The 16729-nt window shown below is 47.7% G+C and overlaps 1 protein-coding gene across 2 annotated transcripts in view; it reads right to left on the minus strand.

The window, feature by feature from the left end:
- The window catches only part of LOC120498256 (dynein heavy chain 9, axonemal-like), a 99881-nt gene that overhangs the window by 37657 nt on the left and 45495 nt on the right, over positions 1–16729 (minus strand). For both annotated transcript variants that reach the window (XM_039700772.1, XM_039700773.1), the window contains 5 exons: positions 15549–15753; positions 13740–13904; positions 11909–12049; positions 8730–8900; positions 7646–7768 (listed from right to left, as the gene is read on the minus strand). In XM_039700772.1, the coding sequence (XP_039556706.1) occupies positions 7646–7768; positions 8730–8900; positions 11909–12049; positions 13740–13904; positions 15549–15753 (805 nt within the window). The remainder of the gene's footprint in view (positions 1–7645; positions 7769–8729; positions 8901–11908; positions 12050–13739; positions 13905–15548; positions 15754–16729) is intronic.

Below are 16729 nucleotides of genomic sequence, written 5' to 3' on the forward strand. Positions count from 1 at the left end.
CAAAGGGCTGGAGGACTGAAGCTCTTGTCTTTGCAGCCCTGTGATCACCTCTGGTGGCTGGAAACAGGAGGGGCTTGAATTTATATCTCAAAATGAGACTTTTCCAGCAAAACAGGGCTCTTCACACCGTGTGAGGGAGAGGATCCACCATCTTCTGAGAGAAAGTGGTTTTTCATTCAGTGAGTCACATACAAGTTGCTTTGTCACTCCAGGTTTCTCTGGCAGCTCCTGGTCTCAGTGAGAAGCAGCGTTTCTGTGGAGCTGGAGCAGCAGTAAAGGCAGAGCTGCCAGAACACTCCTAACACCCAGTCTGTAACCACCTCCCCAGCAGCCATGGGACTGCATTTTAAAATACAGAAGGAAATCAAAATAAAGGAATTTGAGGGTTTTCATAAAAGCTATCACTACCATTTGAGGCTTCAGGTTATATCTGGTTTTTGCTTTCAGTTTTAACTAACATATCTTGTTTGCCTTTTAAAAAACCTGTGCCTCTGCTTAAAAAGATTACATTCTGTAGGGAACACAGTGAACATCAAACACGTCTCTATAAAAATCACACAACCTGACAACACTGGAAAGAAATGATATTTAATATTCTTCCAGTTTTAATAATTGGTGAGATGATTAAATCCTGATGATTAGTCACTATAGCACTTGCAGAATTAAGGAGCTGTGGAACTTATGAATTGAATTACACAGTTTTTAAGCAGAGATCCACAGAGGTCCTTGGTGGGCTTGAGGGGTTTGGAGTGGCTCGTAGGTGAATTTTGTGGTGGGGTTTGGTGACCGTGATGGGATTCAGAAGAAGGTTGGACTCCAGGATCTTGAAGATCTTTTCCAACCTTAACAACTCTACAATTCTGTGATCCCCCAAGCACTTTGTAAAGGTCTTACACTGTCCATGGGCACATTTCAGCTAACATTCATAATTCCTTTCTTTCATTTTCTGCAGCTGGCCCAGGAGTCTTTAGGAAAACCAGCATCCCCACAGCTGGAAAATGACAGCTCCTGGAAAAATGGCAAAGCCAGAGCTGCACCTGGCTTCAATTGATAGATTGGATCACTCAGGAAAAAGACGTACAGGCAGATGAATTGCTCCATTTAAATACTACTGTTAACTAGAGGAATTAATGTAGCAGATGATGGATTATTTACAATCTCTCCCATCCTAGCTTTTGGGTTGTATTATTCATACACTGAAGGTGTTATTTTCTGTTTAGCCGCCCTACCTGAATAATTTAACTCATAACAAAAATCTCTACCAAGGTGAAAATAAAGATTTGATGGGGTTTGCCAAGCTTCAATCAACTTTCAACACAAAAATGTTATTGTAACCCTCCTTATTTCTTTCATAAAAGCTGACTGACAAGCTCAAGGCACTGTATGCCCCTGTCTCCCTTTGAACTCCTCCTTGCTGCTTCCACATTTTAATGGGGACAGAAGGTGTGCAGAGCCTCACCACATCACTGTACAAACCCACCCTGTCTGTCTGCAGGGTCCCAGGGCATCACAACATGCAGGGTGGACACCACAAGCAGTCTGATGAGCGATGGATAGGATCTCAGCACCTTTCCTCAGAAAATTTCCAGTGAAAAATAATAAATTGGAGGACAATGGCTTCAGCACTCATCTCCTTCCTACCAGTGCATACTTAGAGTGAGCTCCACTTGATGGGAAAGGGCAGTAACAGAAATGAGACTTAGTCACAATCTTTGTATTCTCATTGCTTACAGCCACCCACCATGTTTTCCTCATTTTGCCTGAGATGTTTCCCAGATGGGCTCATGTTGACATTTTCTCTGCATTTTCTAAAAAGGTTGTTCAAGTGGGTTTGAGAACGGGCCTTGCAAAGTCAGGCTGTTCTCCCAAGCCCTGCTTTCCATCTTCCCTCTTCACTCTTGGATGCCTCTCAGCAATCAGGGACACACAGCCAGAACCAGAAGCTGGGCATGGGTCCCTGAGGGCAGATGAAAGGTGATACTTGTGGATTTCACAAAACTTCCCTGGATTTGGTTGTTATAAATCCCAGATGGGCCAACACACAGCAAAATTAAAAGAGAAAAGATGTCCCATTGTCTGCAAGAAGTCACCTGTTCCAGGTGTCCCCTGCTGGAAATCTCTCAAGGTCCCACTGCCTGCTGTGAGTATTTCCTGCGCATTGCTTCTCTTTACTGACACAGGGAGCCAACAGCTTTTTCCCTTCCAGAGGACACTCTTGGAGATCAGACCCTCCTAGCTTCTCAATCTTGAGGTCCCCAGACAGAACTCTTCCCCTTTCCCTCTCCTCAGTCTCTTCTCACAGTTGTGTTTTCAGGTGAGTGAAGGGCAGAGGGTGGCCCCAAGATCCTGTTGGGTACTGGGCTCCACTGATGCTCTGTGCTCACATCGTGGAAACCAAACACAGGCCACAAGAGCCTCCAAAAAAGGCCATCTCACATTCCCCAATGCAGGGAAAGCTCTGGTTTTACCCCCAGGGTTCCAGAGGTCACCGGCAGTCAGAGTTGAGCTGAGCACTGGGTCTGCAGTCTCCACAGCTCCTCATGTGAACCACCACAGCCAGGGAAAGGAGACAGGGCTCTGTCACACAGTGAGGAGCTCCAGTAGGTCCTTCAGCACTGAATCAGAGAATTGTTTTGGTTAAAACAGACCTCTAAGATCACCAGGTCCTCAAATGCCACATCCACATGGCCGTTCCCTCTCCTCCTGTCCCTGTTCCCTGGGAGCAGAGCTCCCCACCAGCTGTCCCCTCCTGGCAGGAGTTGTGCAGAGCCACAAGGTCCCCCCTGAGCCTCCTTTTCTCCAGGCTGAGCCCCTTTCCCAGCTCCCTCAGCTGCTCCAGCCCCTTCCCCAGCTCTGTTCCCTGCCCTGGACACATTCCAACTCCTCAGTGTCCTTCTTGTCCTGAGTGTCCCAGAGCTGTCCCAGCACTGGAGGTGCCCCAGCAGTGCCAGCACAGGGGACAGGCACTGTCCTGGCCCTGCTGCAACAGCCCAGGTGCCACTGGCCCCTTTCCCACCTGGGCACACCTGGATTCATGTCCAGCCTCTGTCTCCAGCACCCCCAGGGCCTCTCCCAGTTTTGCAGCCCCTCTGCCCCAGCCTGGGGTTGGTGTGACCCAAAGGCAGGATGAGCCATTATTTCCCTTTCCTCCCATTTAGAGGGTGAAGAGGCTTTTACACTGCAAATGCTCAGCTGACAGCAGGCTTTGTGTCAGGGAGGATTGAGAGGGAAAGACAGAGGCTTAGAGCATCCAGGAAAACTCAATTTCCACTCTGCAATCAAACCGACAAAGTGCGTCCTTAAATATTTGATGCGATCACAATCTCTGCCATATTTCAGATAAGCATCAGATCGTTAGCCAGCAGGTTAGAAAAGAAAAGGGGGGAAAAAAAAGGTAAAACCTTCTCAAGTAGCATTTCTGTGAGACATTGGGAATATTTCTCTGAGACTTGATACAGAGGACAGAAGAATGTCCTTAGGAAACTTCTAGATGAGAGCAGATAAATGCCCATTGAAGTGTCACAATCAATGTTTTCTATCAAAGATGCTCTAAAAGGCTGTACATCTGAAGAACTGAGTTAATGGAAGATATTTAATTAAGACTATGATTTTCTGGCATAATAATAATTCTGAATGTAGGAGGGAAGCTGTGAGCTGTGAGCCTTTCCTGTCTGACCAGCCTGATCAAAGGACATTGCATATGCACAGAGAGCACAATGTATGCAGCAGATTGTGCCACAATGAATCTTGGAGGAGAATGAAAAATTTCCTCATCTAAAAAGTGCAAGAAGTGAAAGTTGGAAGAGAGATTTTTGTTCTTTTGTCCAAAAAAAATTCCAGTTTTCTTAAATGCAAAATATATGATTCGGTATTTTATCTCATAAGCCACATACTCAATCTTATCATCTGCATTCTGCAAAATTATAAATATGGAGTTAATATACGACTTTGTCTAGGGCTGTTCTCCTCCTCGAAAGCTGAATTCAGTATTTAGAGCTCATTATTCAACATCACATTTATTAAACAATGCCCTTTCAGTGGCGTTTTCATATCTACATAATGAAAATTCTTCCTCTTCAGAAAAAGATGAGGGAGATGATTGGGATAAGAAGTAATCCAGGCTGGCCAGGTGTACTCCTGCTGTGCACTAACTCGCTGCACTTATCCCGTGGGACACATCTGCATTCAGCACTGAAGAGGCACTGCAGGAAATATCACAAAGGAAATCAGGCTGGGGAAATGCACATTTCCAGCTCCCAGGAGCCAGCCCAGGCTCCTGGGAACAGCCGGACACGGGGACAGCCACGTGCACCATGGGGAGCCACAGGGCAACGTGGAGGAGCTGGAGCTGGGAGAACCTGGCATCCTGGAGTCCCAAGGAACAACATCAGAACAGCCCTCTCCTCCTGGTTTGGGCCAAAACCAAAAGGTTTTGGTTTTGAAGACCACGAGGGCACAGCCAGTGGCTCCATCAGCAGTGGGGAAGCTGGAGAAGAGCCCAGCTGGCCCAGGGGATGCTCAGGTGCTCTGTGACACACCCGGGCTCTGCTGCACCCCTGGAACACCAGCCTGTGAGAAGAGCCTTGGCAGGAGCTGTCTGACCCAGAACGGCTCAACAGGGCAGCCTGCCTTCACACAAGGTCCAAAGCACCACAGAGCATCAACTCAGAGATGAATTCAGAGAACACTCCCCCTCCAGAGGACAGTCTCTGCATGGATTCTGTGTTCACTCAACCACACAGTGAGAATTCCCGAGTGGCATCTGCACCTGGCTGTGGCCCCAGCAGCACTGTGCTCTAAGGTGTGTCCACACGTTCACTGGTGAGGAAACCACCAGCCAAGCCAGGAGACGTGGCCAGCTGTGCATGGACACAGAAAATGTTTTCAGGAGTACCAACAGAAATAAAAACTTTCGAGGCAGACTCTGCGAACACAGAGAGGGAGAACAGCACAACAGGCTGCAATAAAGGAAATTGAAAAGAGACAGAAAACCTCATTACAGGAACAAAAGAACACTTCTGCCTTCTCGAGGGATCACTGCTAAGCCCCTGCAAATGAGAGGCCTTAGGACTGAAATGACCAACTCCACTGAGCTCCAAAAGCAGGGGCTCAGCAAAGGCACTGCTTTAATTAAATGACAAAACTCTGTGCCCTCCCTGCTCTCAGCTAACGCTCAGTAACCCAGAGGCAGGGCTGGCACCAAGGCAATGACTGTGCCCTTTGCTAACATCTCCCCTGCTCCAGAGCCAGGCAAAGCTCCTCCACAGGTGCCATTCCCTCCCACACATCTGACTGATGAACAGAACCGAGCCAAGCTCAGAGCAGCTCTTCTCAGCCTTTAGCTTGAATTCAATTCCTGTTTCAGCTTTAAAGAAGCACCAAAGAGCCTGAAATGTGCCTATTTTCCCAGGCCTCTCAGCAGATATAATTAAAGCTACTACCTTTCCCTACAAACCACCTCCTCCTGGCCAGGTTTTCTTCATCCAGAGGTGAATACCAAACTTCCCACAGGTTACAGCAAAAGACTCTGTGAAACCCTGTGCTGAACTTGAAAGAAGCTGGAAAACTAAATCATAAATGAGTGTTTCCTAAATGAGATGCTCCAGCATCATGAACTGCAAACAGCCAAGCAACTGCAAAGGATTATTTGCCTCTATATATTATTAATCAACCCCCAACAATAAATAATAAGTCAAGTCACACAAGGCCAGTTGCATGCCCAGAGCCCTCACCATTTAATGAGGTTTCCTTGGAAGTTAATGTGCCCAAAGTAGGAGGCTCAGAATGGGCCACAAATATCAATATTGATTTCTTTTGGCACTATCTTGGCCAGGACCCCCTGGCAAAAGGAGTCCTTTGGGCTGGAGAATGTTTCTGTGAAAAATCAGCAGAATGCTAAATTTCACTTTGAATTTGAAATATAAATCTGAAGTGTACTTTGTTCAAGCTTTGTTGAAGAAACAATTTATTATAGCATTTAATCTTCTTGATATAAGAAAAGGAGATTTTAGCCTGCTAATAAACTGTGTAGAATCCATGACTAATTAACCTAATTATAGCAGTCTGTGACAAAATATGATTTTACTAAACCCATGCCTCAAGTAACTAGAATTACCAAAACCTCCGAGGTTAATAAACCAACAGACATCAACACAAACACTAATAAAAGTTGACACCAACCATATTATTTACAGCAAAATCAATAGTACAGTCATCACAAAAGACAATCTGAAGGGTATTCGGTATCTGATAATGCAGAATTCACTATCAGAAAGTCCTGAAATTCATAAAATTAGTGCAGATTGCTGGGCAGTGACTCTTGTGCAGTTCCTGGGGCCGTGGGGTGCAGGCTGAGGACACCTGAGGTGTGCAGCACACCTGGAAACCTTCCCATGCACAGCAGCATTTGTGGCACCACAGATTGCACCTCAACCACAAACCTTCCTCAGTGGGGAAGAGGAGGCTGAGTGGGAAGGGCTCATCTTGAAGGGAACCACAGAGGGGACAGGAAAAGCCATTTCAGCCACAGGGAGGGGGACTGGCAGCACAGCAGGGGTGACCTCACAAAGAAAACTCACTGCAAACCCAGCAGGTGTTTGTTTGGGGAATGTAGAACCTGCAGACATCCTGGGGCATGACAGCAGTCACAGAGACCCACAGAATCATAAAAGTGATTGAAAAGACCTTGGAAAAGACCTCCAAGGTCACCACCTCCAACCATGAACCAGCACTGAGCTGTGTCCTCAAGCCCCACAGAGAAAACATGCTGTAAATAAAATTCATTCTTACGTCACCACAGGTGCCAGAGACTGACCAGCACAGAGTCAGACAGGAGACACAGCCCCAGCTCCAGCAAGGTGGGAATGAACAGGCCCAAGGTGGAAAATATTTGGATCCTTTTCAGAAAACAAACCCCACCCTGATAAATGAGGTCGAAACCCAGCACAATTCACATTTGTTGACAAAGAGGAGCAAATATGGGATAATTTTCATCTTTTGGGGGTGCTTTTCCTCTCTTCTCTCTCCAAACACGTGGCAGGTGCCAGACCTGCCCATTTCCCTGACAGAATTTCCCTGAAGGTCTGGCAGCTGTCACAGCTCCAACCCCAGCACATCCCTGCAGAAATTCCCAATTATTCCCAAACACAGGGGCATCTCCATGTCCTTTACAAACACAGCCACAAACCCCTGAGGGTATTCTCAGTCTGAACAGGGAGAAGCCTAAATCCCAGAGGGAAAAACCATCTTCCTGGGGACACACAGGACACAGGAAGAGATCTCAAAATCAGTGTTGGACCTGCAGAACAAAACACAGCCCAGCCACAAACCCCTGAGGGTATTCTCAGTCTGCTTGAACAGAGAGAAGCCTAAATCCCAGAGGGAAAAACCATCTTCCTGGGGACACACAGGACACAAACAGGGAGAAGCCTAAATCCCAGAGGGAAAAACCATCTTCCTGGGGACACACAGGACACAGGAAGAGATCTCAAAATCAGTGTTGGACCTGCAGAACTCTCCATGCCTGTGGCCTTTTTGTGCTGCCCCTCTAAGGCAAAATAACCTTTTGTTCACCAAAATTACACAAGGACCCTCTGAAGGGTTTTTAGAGGAGATAAAAAGAGCTGATTTCCCATGGATCAGGTACCTTGATTCCTCCCCAGGCAAGGTCAGACAGGAATTCCACAGGGCTCGTGACTCCAGGCTGTGCTGGGTATCTGAGCAGGAAATCCAGTTCTGCTGGGTCGATTTCTTTATTCATCAGAAGTATCTGCAATTCCAAACAAACAAGATATCCTAGAGCAGCCAGGATCCAGAGCAGCAACAAACTCCAGCAGAGTAATTATACAATTAACGTGCTTGAAAAACGTGTGGCTGAAATGTGCAGAGTGCCCCGTGCTGGAGAGGTGTGATGGACACACCATGTAGGTGCTTTGGGTGTCCCAAAAGAGGACCAGGAGTGAATGTGGAGACTGGCAAGAGGAAAAAAGTTGGGAAAACCATGTGGAAAAGGCTGAGTTCCAGCTGGGTGGAGAGCACCCTGAGGAGAAGGCCCTGGCAGGAGCCAGATTGGACAAAAAAAAAAAAAAATTATACAAACACTGTGGACATGGGACAGCAGCTCTGCAGCAGGCACTTCTTTAGGTTCAGTGCAAGAGCCTTTCCAGGTCAGTTTGCTTTGCCATTTTCTGCAGGTCCTGCAAGCAGGAATTTCTCAAATAACCTTTGTCAGTGTTATTCAAATCCAACACAGAATCCGTGCCTGTTATTGGCAGGAATAAATCCTGTGAGGAGCAGCTGAGGGAGCTGGGAAGGGGCTCAGCCTGGAGAAAAGGAGGCTCAGGGGGAAATTCTGGCTCTGCACAGCTCCTGCCAGGAGGGGACAGCCGGGGGGTCGGGCTGTGCTCCAGGGAACAGGGACAGGAGCAGAGGGAACGGCCTCAGGCTGGGCCAGGGCAGGCTCAGGGTGGGCACAGCAGGAATTTCCCCATGGAAAGGGGGCTCAAGCCTTGGAAATGCCCAGGGAGGGCTGGAGTGCCCATCCCTGGAGGTGCCCAAGGAAGGGCTGGGGACAAGATGGGGATCAGGGTGGACTCAGTGGTCTGGAGGGCTTTTCCCAGCCTGAGTGATTCCATGATTCCCAGGGAGGCAGAGAAGACAGTCGAGCCCCCAGCATGGGCTGCTCTGTCAGGGAAGCCTGGCACACAGGGTGCCCAGGGTGCTGCTGGTACCTGGAAGGTGAGCTGGGCACTGAAGGTCAGCTTGTCCCTCTCGAAGAGCCCCCGGGCCGTGTACTGGAACACGGAGAAGGTGATGCTGTCCGTGAGGCTCAGCACCCGCCCTGCCAGGCTCTCAGCAGGAGCTGCCCTCTCCATGGCCTTCTGGAACACCACGTGGAACGCCTGGGAGGGGAGACACAGCGGGAAGGGGCAGTGGGAGATGCCCTTTGCTCACCCTGGGTGCCCCTGAGGTGTCACAGTGATGCCGGCTCGGGTCCTGCCTTGCTGGGAACACACAGAGACCAAGCAGCCCCTGGCTCTGCCTGTGGCTGCTCCTCAGGGACACCTGGCAGTGGTGACATCCCCTGGGACACAGACAGGGCACACGGAACTCCCACACAAGGGCACAGGAGATGTTTCTGTGCCCAGAGTGCTCCTGTTGGGATGACACAGCCGCTTCCTCTGCAAATGTGGAGCCAGCAGAGAGTGGAACTCCCAGAGGAAACTGGGAAAAAACTCCATGGGGAAAAACTCCAACACAAACACATCCTGTGCCACCCCTGCCATGGACACCTCCCACTGTCCCAGGTTGCTCCAAGCCCTGTCCAACCTGAACTCAAACACTTCCAGGGATCCAGGGGCAGCCACAGCTGCTCTGGGAATTCCATCCCAGCCCCTGCCCACCCTCCCAGGGAGGAATTCCTAATTCCCAATCTCCCATCCACCCCCGCCCTCTGGCAGTGGAATCCATTCCCTGTGTCCTGTCTCCCATCCCTTGTCTCCAGCCCTTCTCCTGCTCTCTTGGAGTCCCTTCAGGACCTGGAAGGGGCTCTGAGGTCTCCATGGAGTTTCCTCCAGCTCTCCCAGCTGGCTCCATGAAGGAGCTCTTGGATCACATCCGTTGCCTCTTCTGGACCTGCTCAACCATGCCCACACCTTTCCTGTGCTGAGGACCCCAGAGCTGGACACTGCTCCTGCTGGGGTCTTAGCAGAGTAGAGCAGAGGAGGAAAGCACATCTCCCACTGCACAAATATTTCAACTCAGAGAAGAGCAATTCCTCCAAATAAAAATAAAAATAAAAATAAAAATAAAAATAAAAATAAAAATAAAAATAAAAATAAAAATAAAAATAAAAATAAGAGGAAAGCACATCTCCCACTGCACAAATATTTCAACTCAGAGAAGAGCAATTCCTCCAAATAAAAATAAAAATAAAAATAAAAATAAAAATAAAAATAAAAATTTTAAAAAAATATAATTTTTTAAGTCCCATGAGTGTTTTACTGTCTGGATCCAGCACAGGACTGGCTGAGGAGGGAGGGAGCAGAGAGCTGAAGCAGTCATTGAAGTCCCCTCAAGGATGGGTGTCTGCATTGAGAATAGCCCTTTATATAAGAGGTTAAGGATTATTGCAACAACATTTCTGATCTAAATGAGAAAAGACAAACAACTTTCAGAGTCGTCCAAATTAAAAGCACGAGCAAATTGTCAAATGCAGCTGGAAAAAGAAAATTAACAAGAGCATAAACCCCAAGCCCTGCTTAGCAATGCAAAGCTTTGTGTGCTGGGCCCAGCTAAAGGAAATAACCAGGCCAATACACACTGATGGCACCAACTGGACAAGGCATGACCGTGCTGGCAGCCTTATTTTTAGGGTTCTACAAAGGAATATTGATGCCTCAACAAATTAAAGCAACAGTGATACTGAATGCATTATTAAATAATTGCAGAATGCATTTTCCTGCTTAACGTTTCTTTAAATTGTGTTAAAACACGCTGCAGAGCAGCACATAAATCTTTGTGTTCTAATTTATAATGGGCTCCCAGCTGTGTGGCAAGTATTCTAAAATCATCCCTGTGCATCTTTACACAATGTTTTATGATCTGTCATCAAAATTTATTAGATAAAAACATTTCCCCCAATAATTTTCCATGTATTTATACACGCTGCTAATGTTCACTGGAAAACATAAAACAAACTAACTGCAGGAGACACAGATTAAAGGTGAAACCTCAGGAACCCCTGTATCTATTATGTATGTGAGAGGGATGAATCTTTCAAAAGCCACAAAAGATATTTTGTACATTTTTTCTGATAAAATTACTTCAACAAACGAGTCGTAGCTATCAAAAGGAAAAGCTTCTTTGTGGATGAGGCTCAACATTTTGTAGTGTCTCCTCAATTCCTTTTTCCAGGTCACTTGTCAAGGTAAGAAATCGCTTGAAAGAAGCTGCCGACCACGATGCTCATTTAACCCTCCATCCCCCAAAATACCTTTCTTATATGACAAAAAGAAAAGTTTTCCCTTTCATAGAATATTAAAGCTGCAACTTTTTCTAGACAGAGCTTGGAGCAACCTGGGAGGGTGGGAGGTGTGGAACAGGAAGGGGTGGAAGAGGATGGGCTTTAAACCCCTTCCAACCCCAACCTTGTGTGATTGTGTGAGACTGTGACTGCAATTCTGATTTTATGGACCCCACAAGCAGAGGGCAGATACCTTCAAGGACAATTGAATTCTGGTTTTATGGACCCCACAAGGAGAGGGCAGGAGGGCATGAGGGCAAATACCTTCAGGGAGAACTGAATTCTGGTTTCATGGACCCCACAAGGAGAGGGCAGGTACCTTGAGGGAGAACTGAATTCTGGTTTCATGGACCCCACAAGGAGAGGGCAGATACCTTCAAGGACAATTGAATTCTGGTTTTATGGACCCCACAAGGAGAGGGAAGGAGGGCAGATACCTTGAGGGAGAACTGAATTTTGATTTCATGGACCCCACAAGGAGAGGGCAGGTACCTTGAGGGAGAACTGAATTCTGGTTTCATGGACCCCACAAGGAGAGGGCAGGTACCTTCAGGGAGAACTGAATTCTGGTTTCATGGAGCCCACAAGCAGAGGGCAGGTACCTTCAGGGAGAACTGAATTCTGGTTTCATGGAGCCCACAAGCAGAGGGCAGGTACCTTGAGGGAGAACTGAATTCTGGTTTCATGGACCCCACAAGGAGAGGGCAGATACCTTCAAGGACAATTGAATTCTGGTTTTATGGACCCCACAAGGAGAGGGAAGGAGGGCAGATACCTTGAGGGAGAACTGAATTTTGATTTCATGGACCCCACAAGGAGAGGGCAGGTACCTTGAGGGAGAACTGAATTCTGGTTTCATGGAGCCCACAAGCAGAGGGCAGGTACCTTCAGGGAGAACTGGTACATGGGGTGCACGGCGTGCAGCTCGCTCATGGTGAAGTAGAGCATGGCAGCGCGGCAGGCCGCGGGCCTGTACTGCTCCCTGGCCTCGTTAATCCTGCCTTCTGTCACCTTAAACTCCTGCACCTGAAAGGAAACACAGCACAACTCCTGTCACAACCCCCCTGGGCAGTGCCCACAGCCCTGCCACTCTTGTGGCTGCAGCTCTCTGCCACAGAGAGGAACGCAACTTTCCCAGGCATCGTGAAAAGATCAGAGAAAAGAATGAGAAACAATTCTTATCTTAACTTACTTCACCTGATATTGTGCACATGTGCAATGTGTTATGAAAATTTGTTTACCAAAGGGTGGTTTCTTAATTAACCAGCGGTAATGGTGTTTTAACTAAAGGACCAATCAATTCCGCCTGTAGCTAAGGTATAAAAAAGAGCAATGGCTTTCTTAATAAAGATAATTAATCATTCTTCTGTAATACATGTAGTCTATACTAATTATTACCCATGTGGGGACCTGTTGCAACGATAGACACTAGCCACAAAGCCATCAGGGCAAGCCACAAGTGACCGCCATGGGACCAGCCCTGCCAGGCTGGAGCTGCCCTCCCCAGCATCCTCCCCCTCTGGAACCTTCCATTTAACTCCATTTTCCACCAGTTGCCCAATCCCCCATTTTCCTGAGTCCTCTCCAGACTTCTCCCTAGGTTTCCTGTTCTTTGCTGGCTGGAATTCATTTTCTCATCAATGAGTTTCTCCTGCTAATTGCCTCCCTCCTGTGCAGGCCATTAACAACCCTGGGCTGAGCAGCCCCAGTGCTGCTCTCAAGCCACTTCCCCAGGGCTGAGAGCTGCTAATTTAGAGCAGCTCTTTGCTGCCTTTCCTCAGCAGCACCAAACCCCCCTGGGCAGGGCTCTGCAGCTGCTCTGAGGGACATGTGGAAACCTTCTTGGCAGAACCATCACCTCAGTCCTGTTGCTCTTTCATTCCACCTCAGTAGCAAGAAGTGCCATCCCTGAACGTCCTGGGGTTTATTTCAATCTCTGGCTGAGGACAGACAGGTCTAACACCATGCTCAGGAGCTGCTGGGACAGTGCTTTTTAATGGAGAGAGGATCACTCAGTGTCTTGGTCGCTGGCTAGGAGGAGAGAGCAGTTCCAGCCTGGACCAGGCAGAACATGAGCCAGTGCCTGGAGGAGGGCAAGTGCTCTGGAGATGGGGGGACTGCAGAGAGAAGCACCTGAATGTCCCCACCAGAGTCCTGGGACAGTCCTGCCATGGGAATCACACTTCCCAGGTTCCCTCAGTGGCAAGAAAAAACCTCTGGGCATTTACCTGAGCCCATGCAGCCAGTAAGGGCAGCTGGGCAGGGGCCAGTGCTCACACAAATGCTGATTTATACTCTGAGGAGAGGAAGGGTATGAAATACCGGAGTTCTTTCAGATTTACTCAAGATCACAGACTCCCCAGACCCCAGTCCCTGGTCAGTAGTAAAACCCAGCCTAACTGAGGCAGTGTGATGTACCCAGGATTATGCTGGAACAGCTTTAAGCTGCCTTGATACAGTGTGTAAATTTTATTGTCTTCACATCAGGCACCGATGTTTTCTCTTGGTCTTAAATAGGTCATTTAACACAAAAAAAGCTCCAAAGAACTAAATGGCCTGGAGCTCTCTAGAACGGAGAGCATTTACAATTTATACCAATTTCTACTCCCTGCTCAGCAGACAGAGCAGAGATGGGCAGAGCAGAGGTGACGAACCACCCAGAAATCCTTAAAGGACCACAGACATGCTTCTCTCCAGGCTATCACCATCCTTGTACCTTCTCCACAATCTCTGCAGCTGTCCTCTTAGTGCTCTCCAGGTTCTCCACCAGCGCTGTGTCTCCCAGGAAATTCCCAGATGCCGATGACAGCCGAGAGAGCAAGTTGTCCTCCAACGTTTTCAAGGTGATCTTGAATCCGTTCTGTTGCTTTGTGAGATCTGACTGCAAATAATAAATCCAGGAAGCTTTAGCCATAAAGGATGAGGTAAAGCAAGGATGAATCACCTCCACATGGGAACAGGCTTCCCACTGACAATTGCCATAGCTCAGCAGTGCTGATTCCTGCTCTACTGGGAATGGATAGAGTTCTGGGATCTGGGATCACTCCTTATCCAACAAGCTAGCAGCTCAGAGAAACCTGGAACAGCACAGAAAGCTCCAGGAGAACTGAGCCCTGTTGCTAGAAATGTAGGAAAATGCTGGAAACGAATCAGGAAGAAAAGACCTTTATCCCCAACTCAAACACATATCCTGTGTCTTTGCAGCTCATTTCTTGGGGTCAAGCCATCCTGGAGAGCCCCAGCTGCTGCTCACCCCTCCTGCTGGACCTCTGCTCTCAGCACTCCAGCCCACACCAGTCCCACCAGCCATGGGGAACACGGGGTTAAAACCTGATGGCAAAACCAGCAGTGAAGTCCTGTGGGCACCAATGTGAGTATGAGGAGATCTCAGGCTCACAACTGGGGGCAGAGCCACGGCCTCTCCTGTCCTGCTCCCATTTGTGTCCTGCCCTCGAGGTCCCACTGCCACCAGTGGCTTACTGGGCTAAAACTGGAAGACAGAGGCACTTCCAGCCCGAGCCAGGCAGAACATGAGTGAGCACGTGCAGTAAATTTATTCCCACTCTTAGGAAATATTTAGGATTATTCACATTTGTTACAGTGCTAAAGATGTCGTCAAAAGGGAGGATTTTCTTTATAAAATTGCCTTGAAATTAAAGCCATACTTATTAAAAGAGAAAATATTTTGGCCTGTTACAAAGTGGGAGGAAGAACCAGAAGAGAAAAATATCATTTCCAGCCTCACAATATTTACAGAGAGAATCCTTTACCACAAATACTGAAAATTGAGCGAGATTAATCCTGCTTCCAAAATTAAATCTGTGAAGTCCAGAAAAAAACTGAAGTAATGAGGAACTCAGCTTTCAGTCACAAGAGGAGGAGGAAAATAAAAGAATTTTTGGGAGAAAAACCTTGAAAATGAAGTACAAGGGTTATCAAAATACCAAGAAAAAAGAAGGCTGAAGGGGGAAAAAAAACCTCTCAATGCTTGTTATACAAGGGAAATCTGATTTTGTGAGGAGCTCAGCAACATCTGCAAGCTGGCATGTGAAATGTTGTTTGTTAAAAATAAAACAAAAATTAAAAAATACCAATAATAGAAATAAAAACTAAAATAAAAAATGAATTATTATAATGATGATTGTAACACTTGCTCCAATGTAAATTCCCAAGCGCTGACCTTCAGCTCCTCCAGGTCAGGTCTCTCAGTGTAGACCAATAATACTAATAATTCTCAGTATAGACCAAGAATACTAATAACAATATCAATAATTATAATTACAATTATTAAATTATAAGTATAATAATGATGCTGATGATGATTTCTACGTGCCCCAGTGACAATTCCCAGGTGCTGACCTTCAGCTCCTCCAGGTCGGGTCTCTCAGCGTAGACCAACAACAACAATATTAATAACAATATCAATATATATATATAACAATATCAATAATTATAATTACTAAATTATAACAATGATGCTGCTGATGATTTGTGCTTGCTCCCAGTGACAATTCCTGGTGCTGACCTTCAGCTCCTCCAGGTCGGGTCTCTCCAGGCGCACCACGCTCGCCAGCAGCTGCTCCTCGAGGCCGTCGCGGGTGACAGAGAAGTTGATGAGGGTGCACTGGGCCTGCAGCTCGGGCTGGAAGTGGGGGTTTGCCAGCTTGGTGTGCAAGATCAGACGGAAGGCAGGGTGCAAGGCACACTCCTTGTCCCCAATCTTGATGTACCTGGAGTTTCAGCAGAAGGAGCATCAGCCAGGAGCTGTCACCACTGCACACGCGGTGGTCTCAGTCAGTGGCAGCACCAGATACTTGGCACTCCTCACAGAAATAATGATTTAATTCATACTGGGCACACTTAAATCAATTCTGATTTAAGGTGAAAACCCCAGAGATTCTCTCCTAAATTTTGGATCTTGTTTAAGGAGGCTCAGATTTTCCAGCAGCGGCAAATAGTCCAACCGTGAACTCTACTGGCTTTGGCCAGAGGCTGAATTCTGCCTAACACTGGAGCTGCAGGGAGGAAAAGCCTTTCAGCCTTGAGCTTTTCACTGGTCATAGCCAAAATTACCCAAAGTGTTGGCTCTGAGCAGGGCAGCTCTGCAGCTGCACTGAGTTTACAGGTGAAGCCGGGTGTGGAGAGTGGTGGCTGCCATTCTCAGGAGGTGACACCAGCCAGGAAAACCCAGCATCCTCCTGCTCTGCACTGCTGACATGCAGTCTCACACTCACAGGGACCCCAAGAAATTCCAGCATTCTCTGAACCCAAGTTTAACCCAGCCCAGAAATCCAGCCATGCCCTGGGTTGTATCCAAAGGAGTGTGGGCAGCAGGGCCAGGAGGGGATCCTGTCTCTGGGAGACCCCACCTGGAACAATGCCCAGCTCTGCTGTCCCCAACATCAGGAGCACCAGGAGCTGCTGGAGCAGTTCCAGAGCAGACCTGGAAGTTGATAAAGGGACTGGAGCACCTCCCCTGTTGAGCCAGGCGGGGAGAGCGGGGATTGCCCAGCCTGGAGAGGAGAAGGTTGTGTGGAGAGCTTAGAGCCCCTTCCATGCAGCATCTGCCTGGAGTCTGGGCTTAGGGCCTGGAAACACGAAACCCAGGGATTTTCTTTGTGGTTATGACTTATTTTCCCTTGGTTAACAAACACATGATTTCACAGGGAGATTTGAGAGCAGAGATGCACAAAAGGGGATGCCTGA

The sequence above is a fragment of the Passer montanus genome, unplaced genomic scaffold (genome assembly GCF_014805655.1).
Source record: "Passer montanus isolate IOZ18808 unplaced genomic scaffold, ASM1480565v1 scaffold144, whole genome shotgun sequence".
NCBI classification, from domain to species: Eukaryota; Metazoa; Chordata; class Aves; order Passeriformes; family Passeridae; genus Passer; species Passer montanus.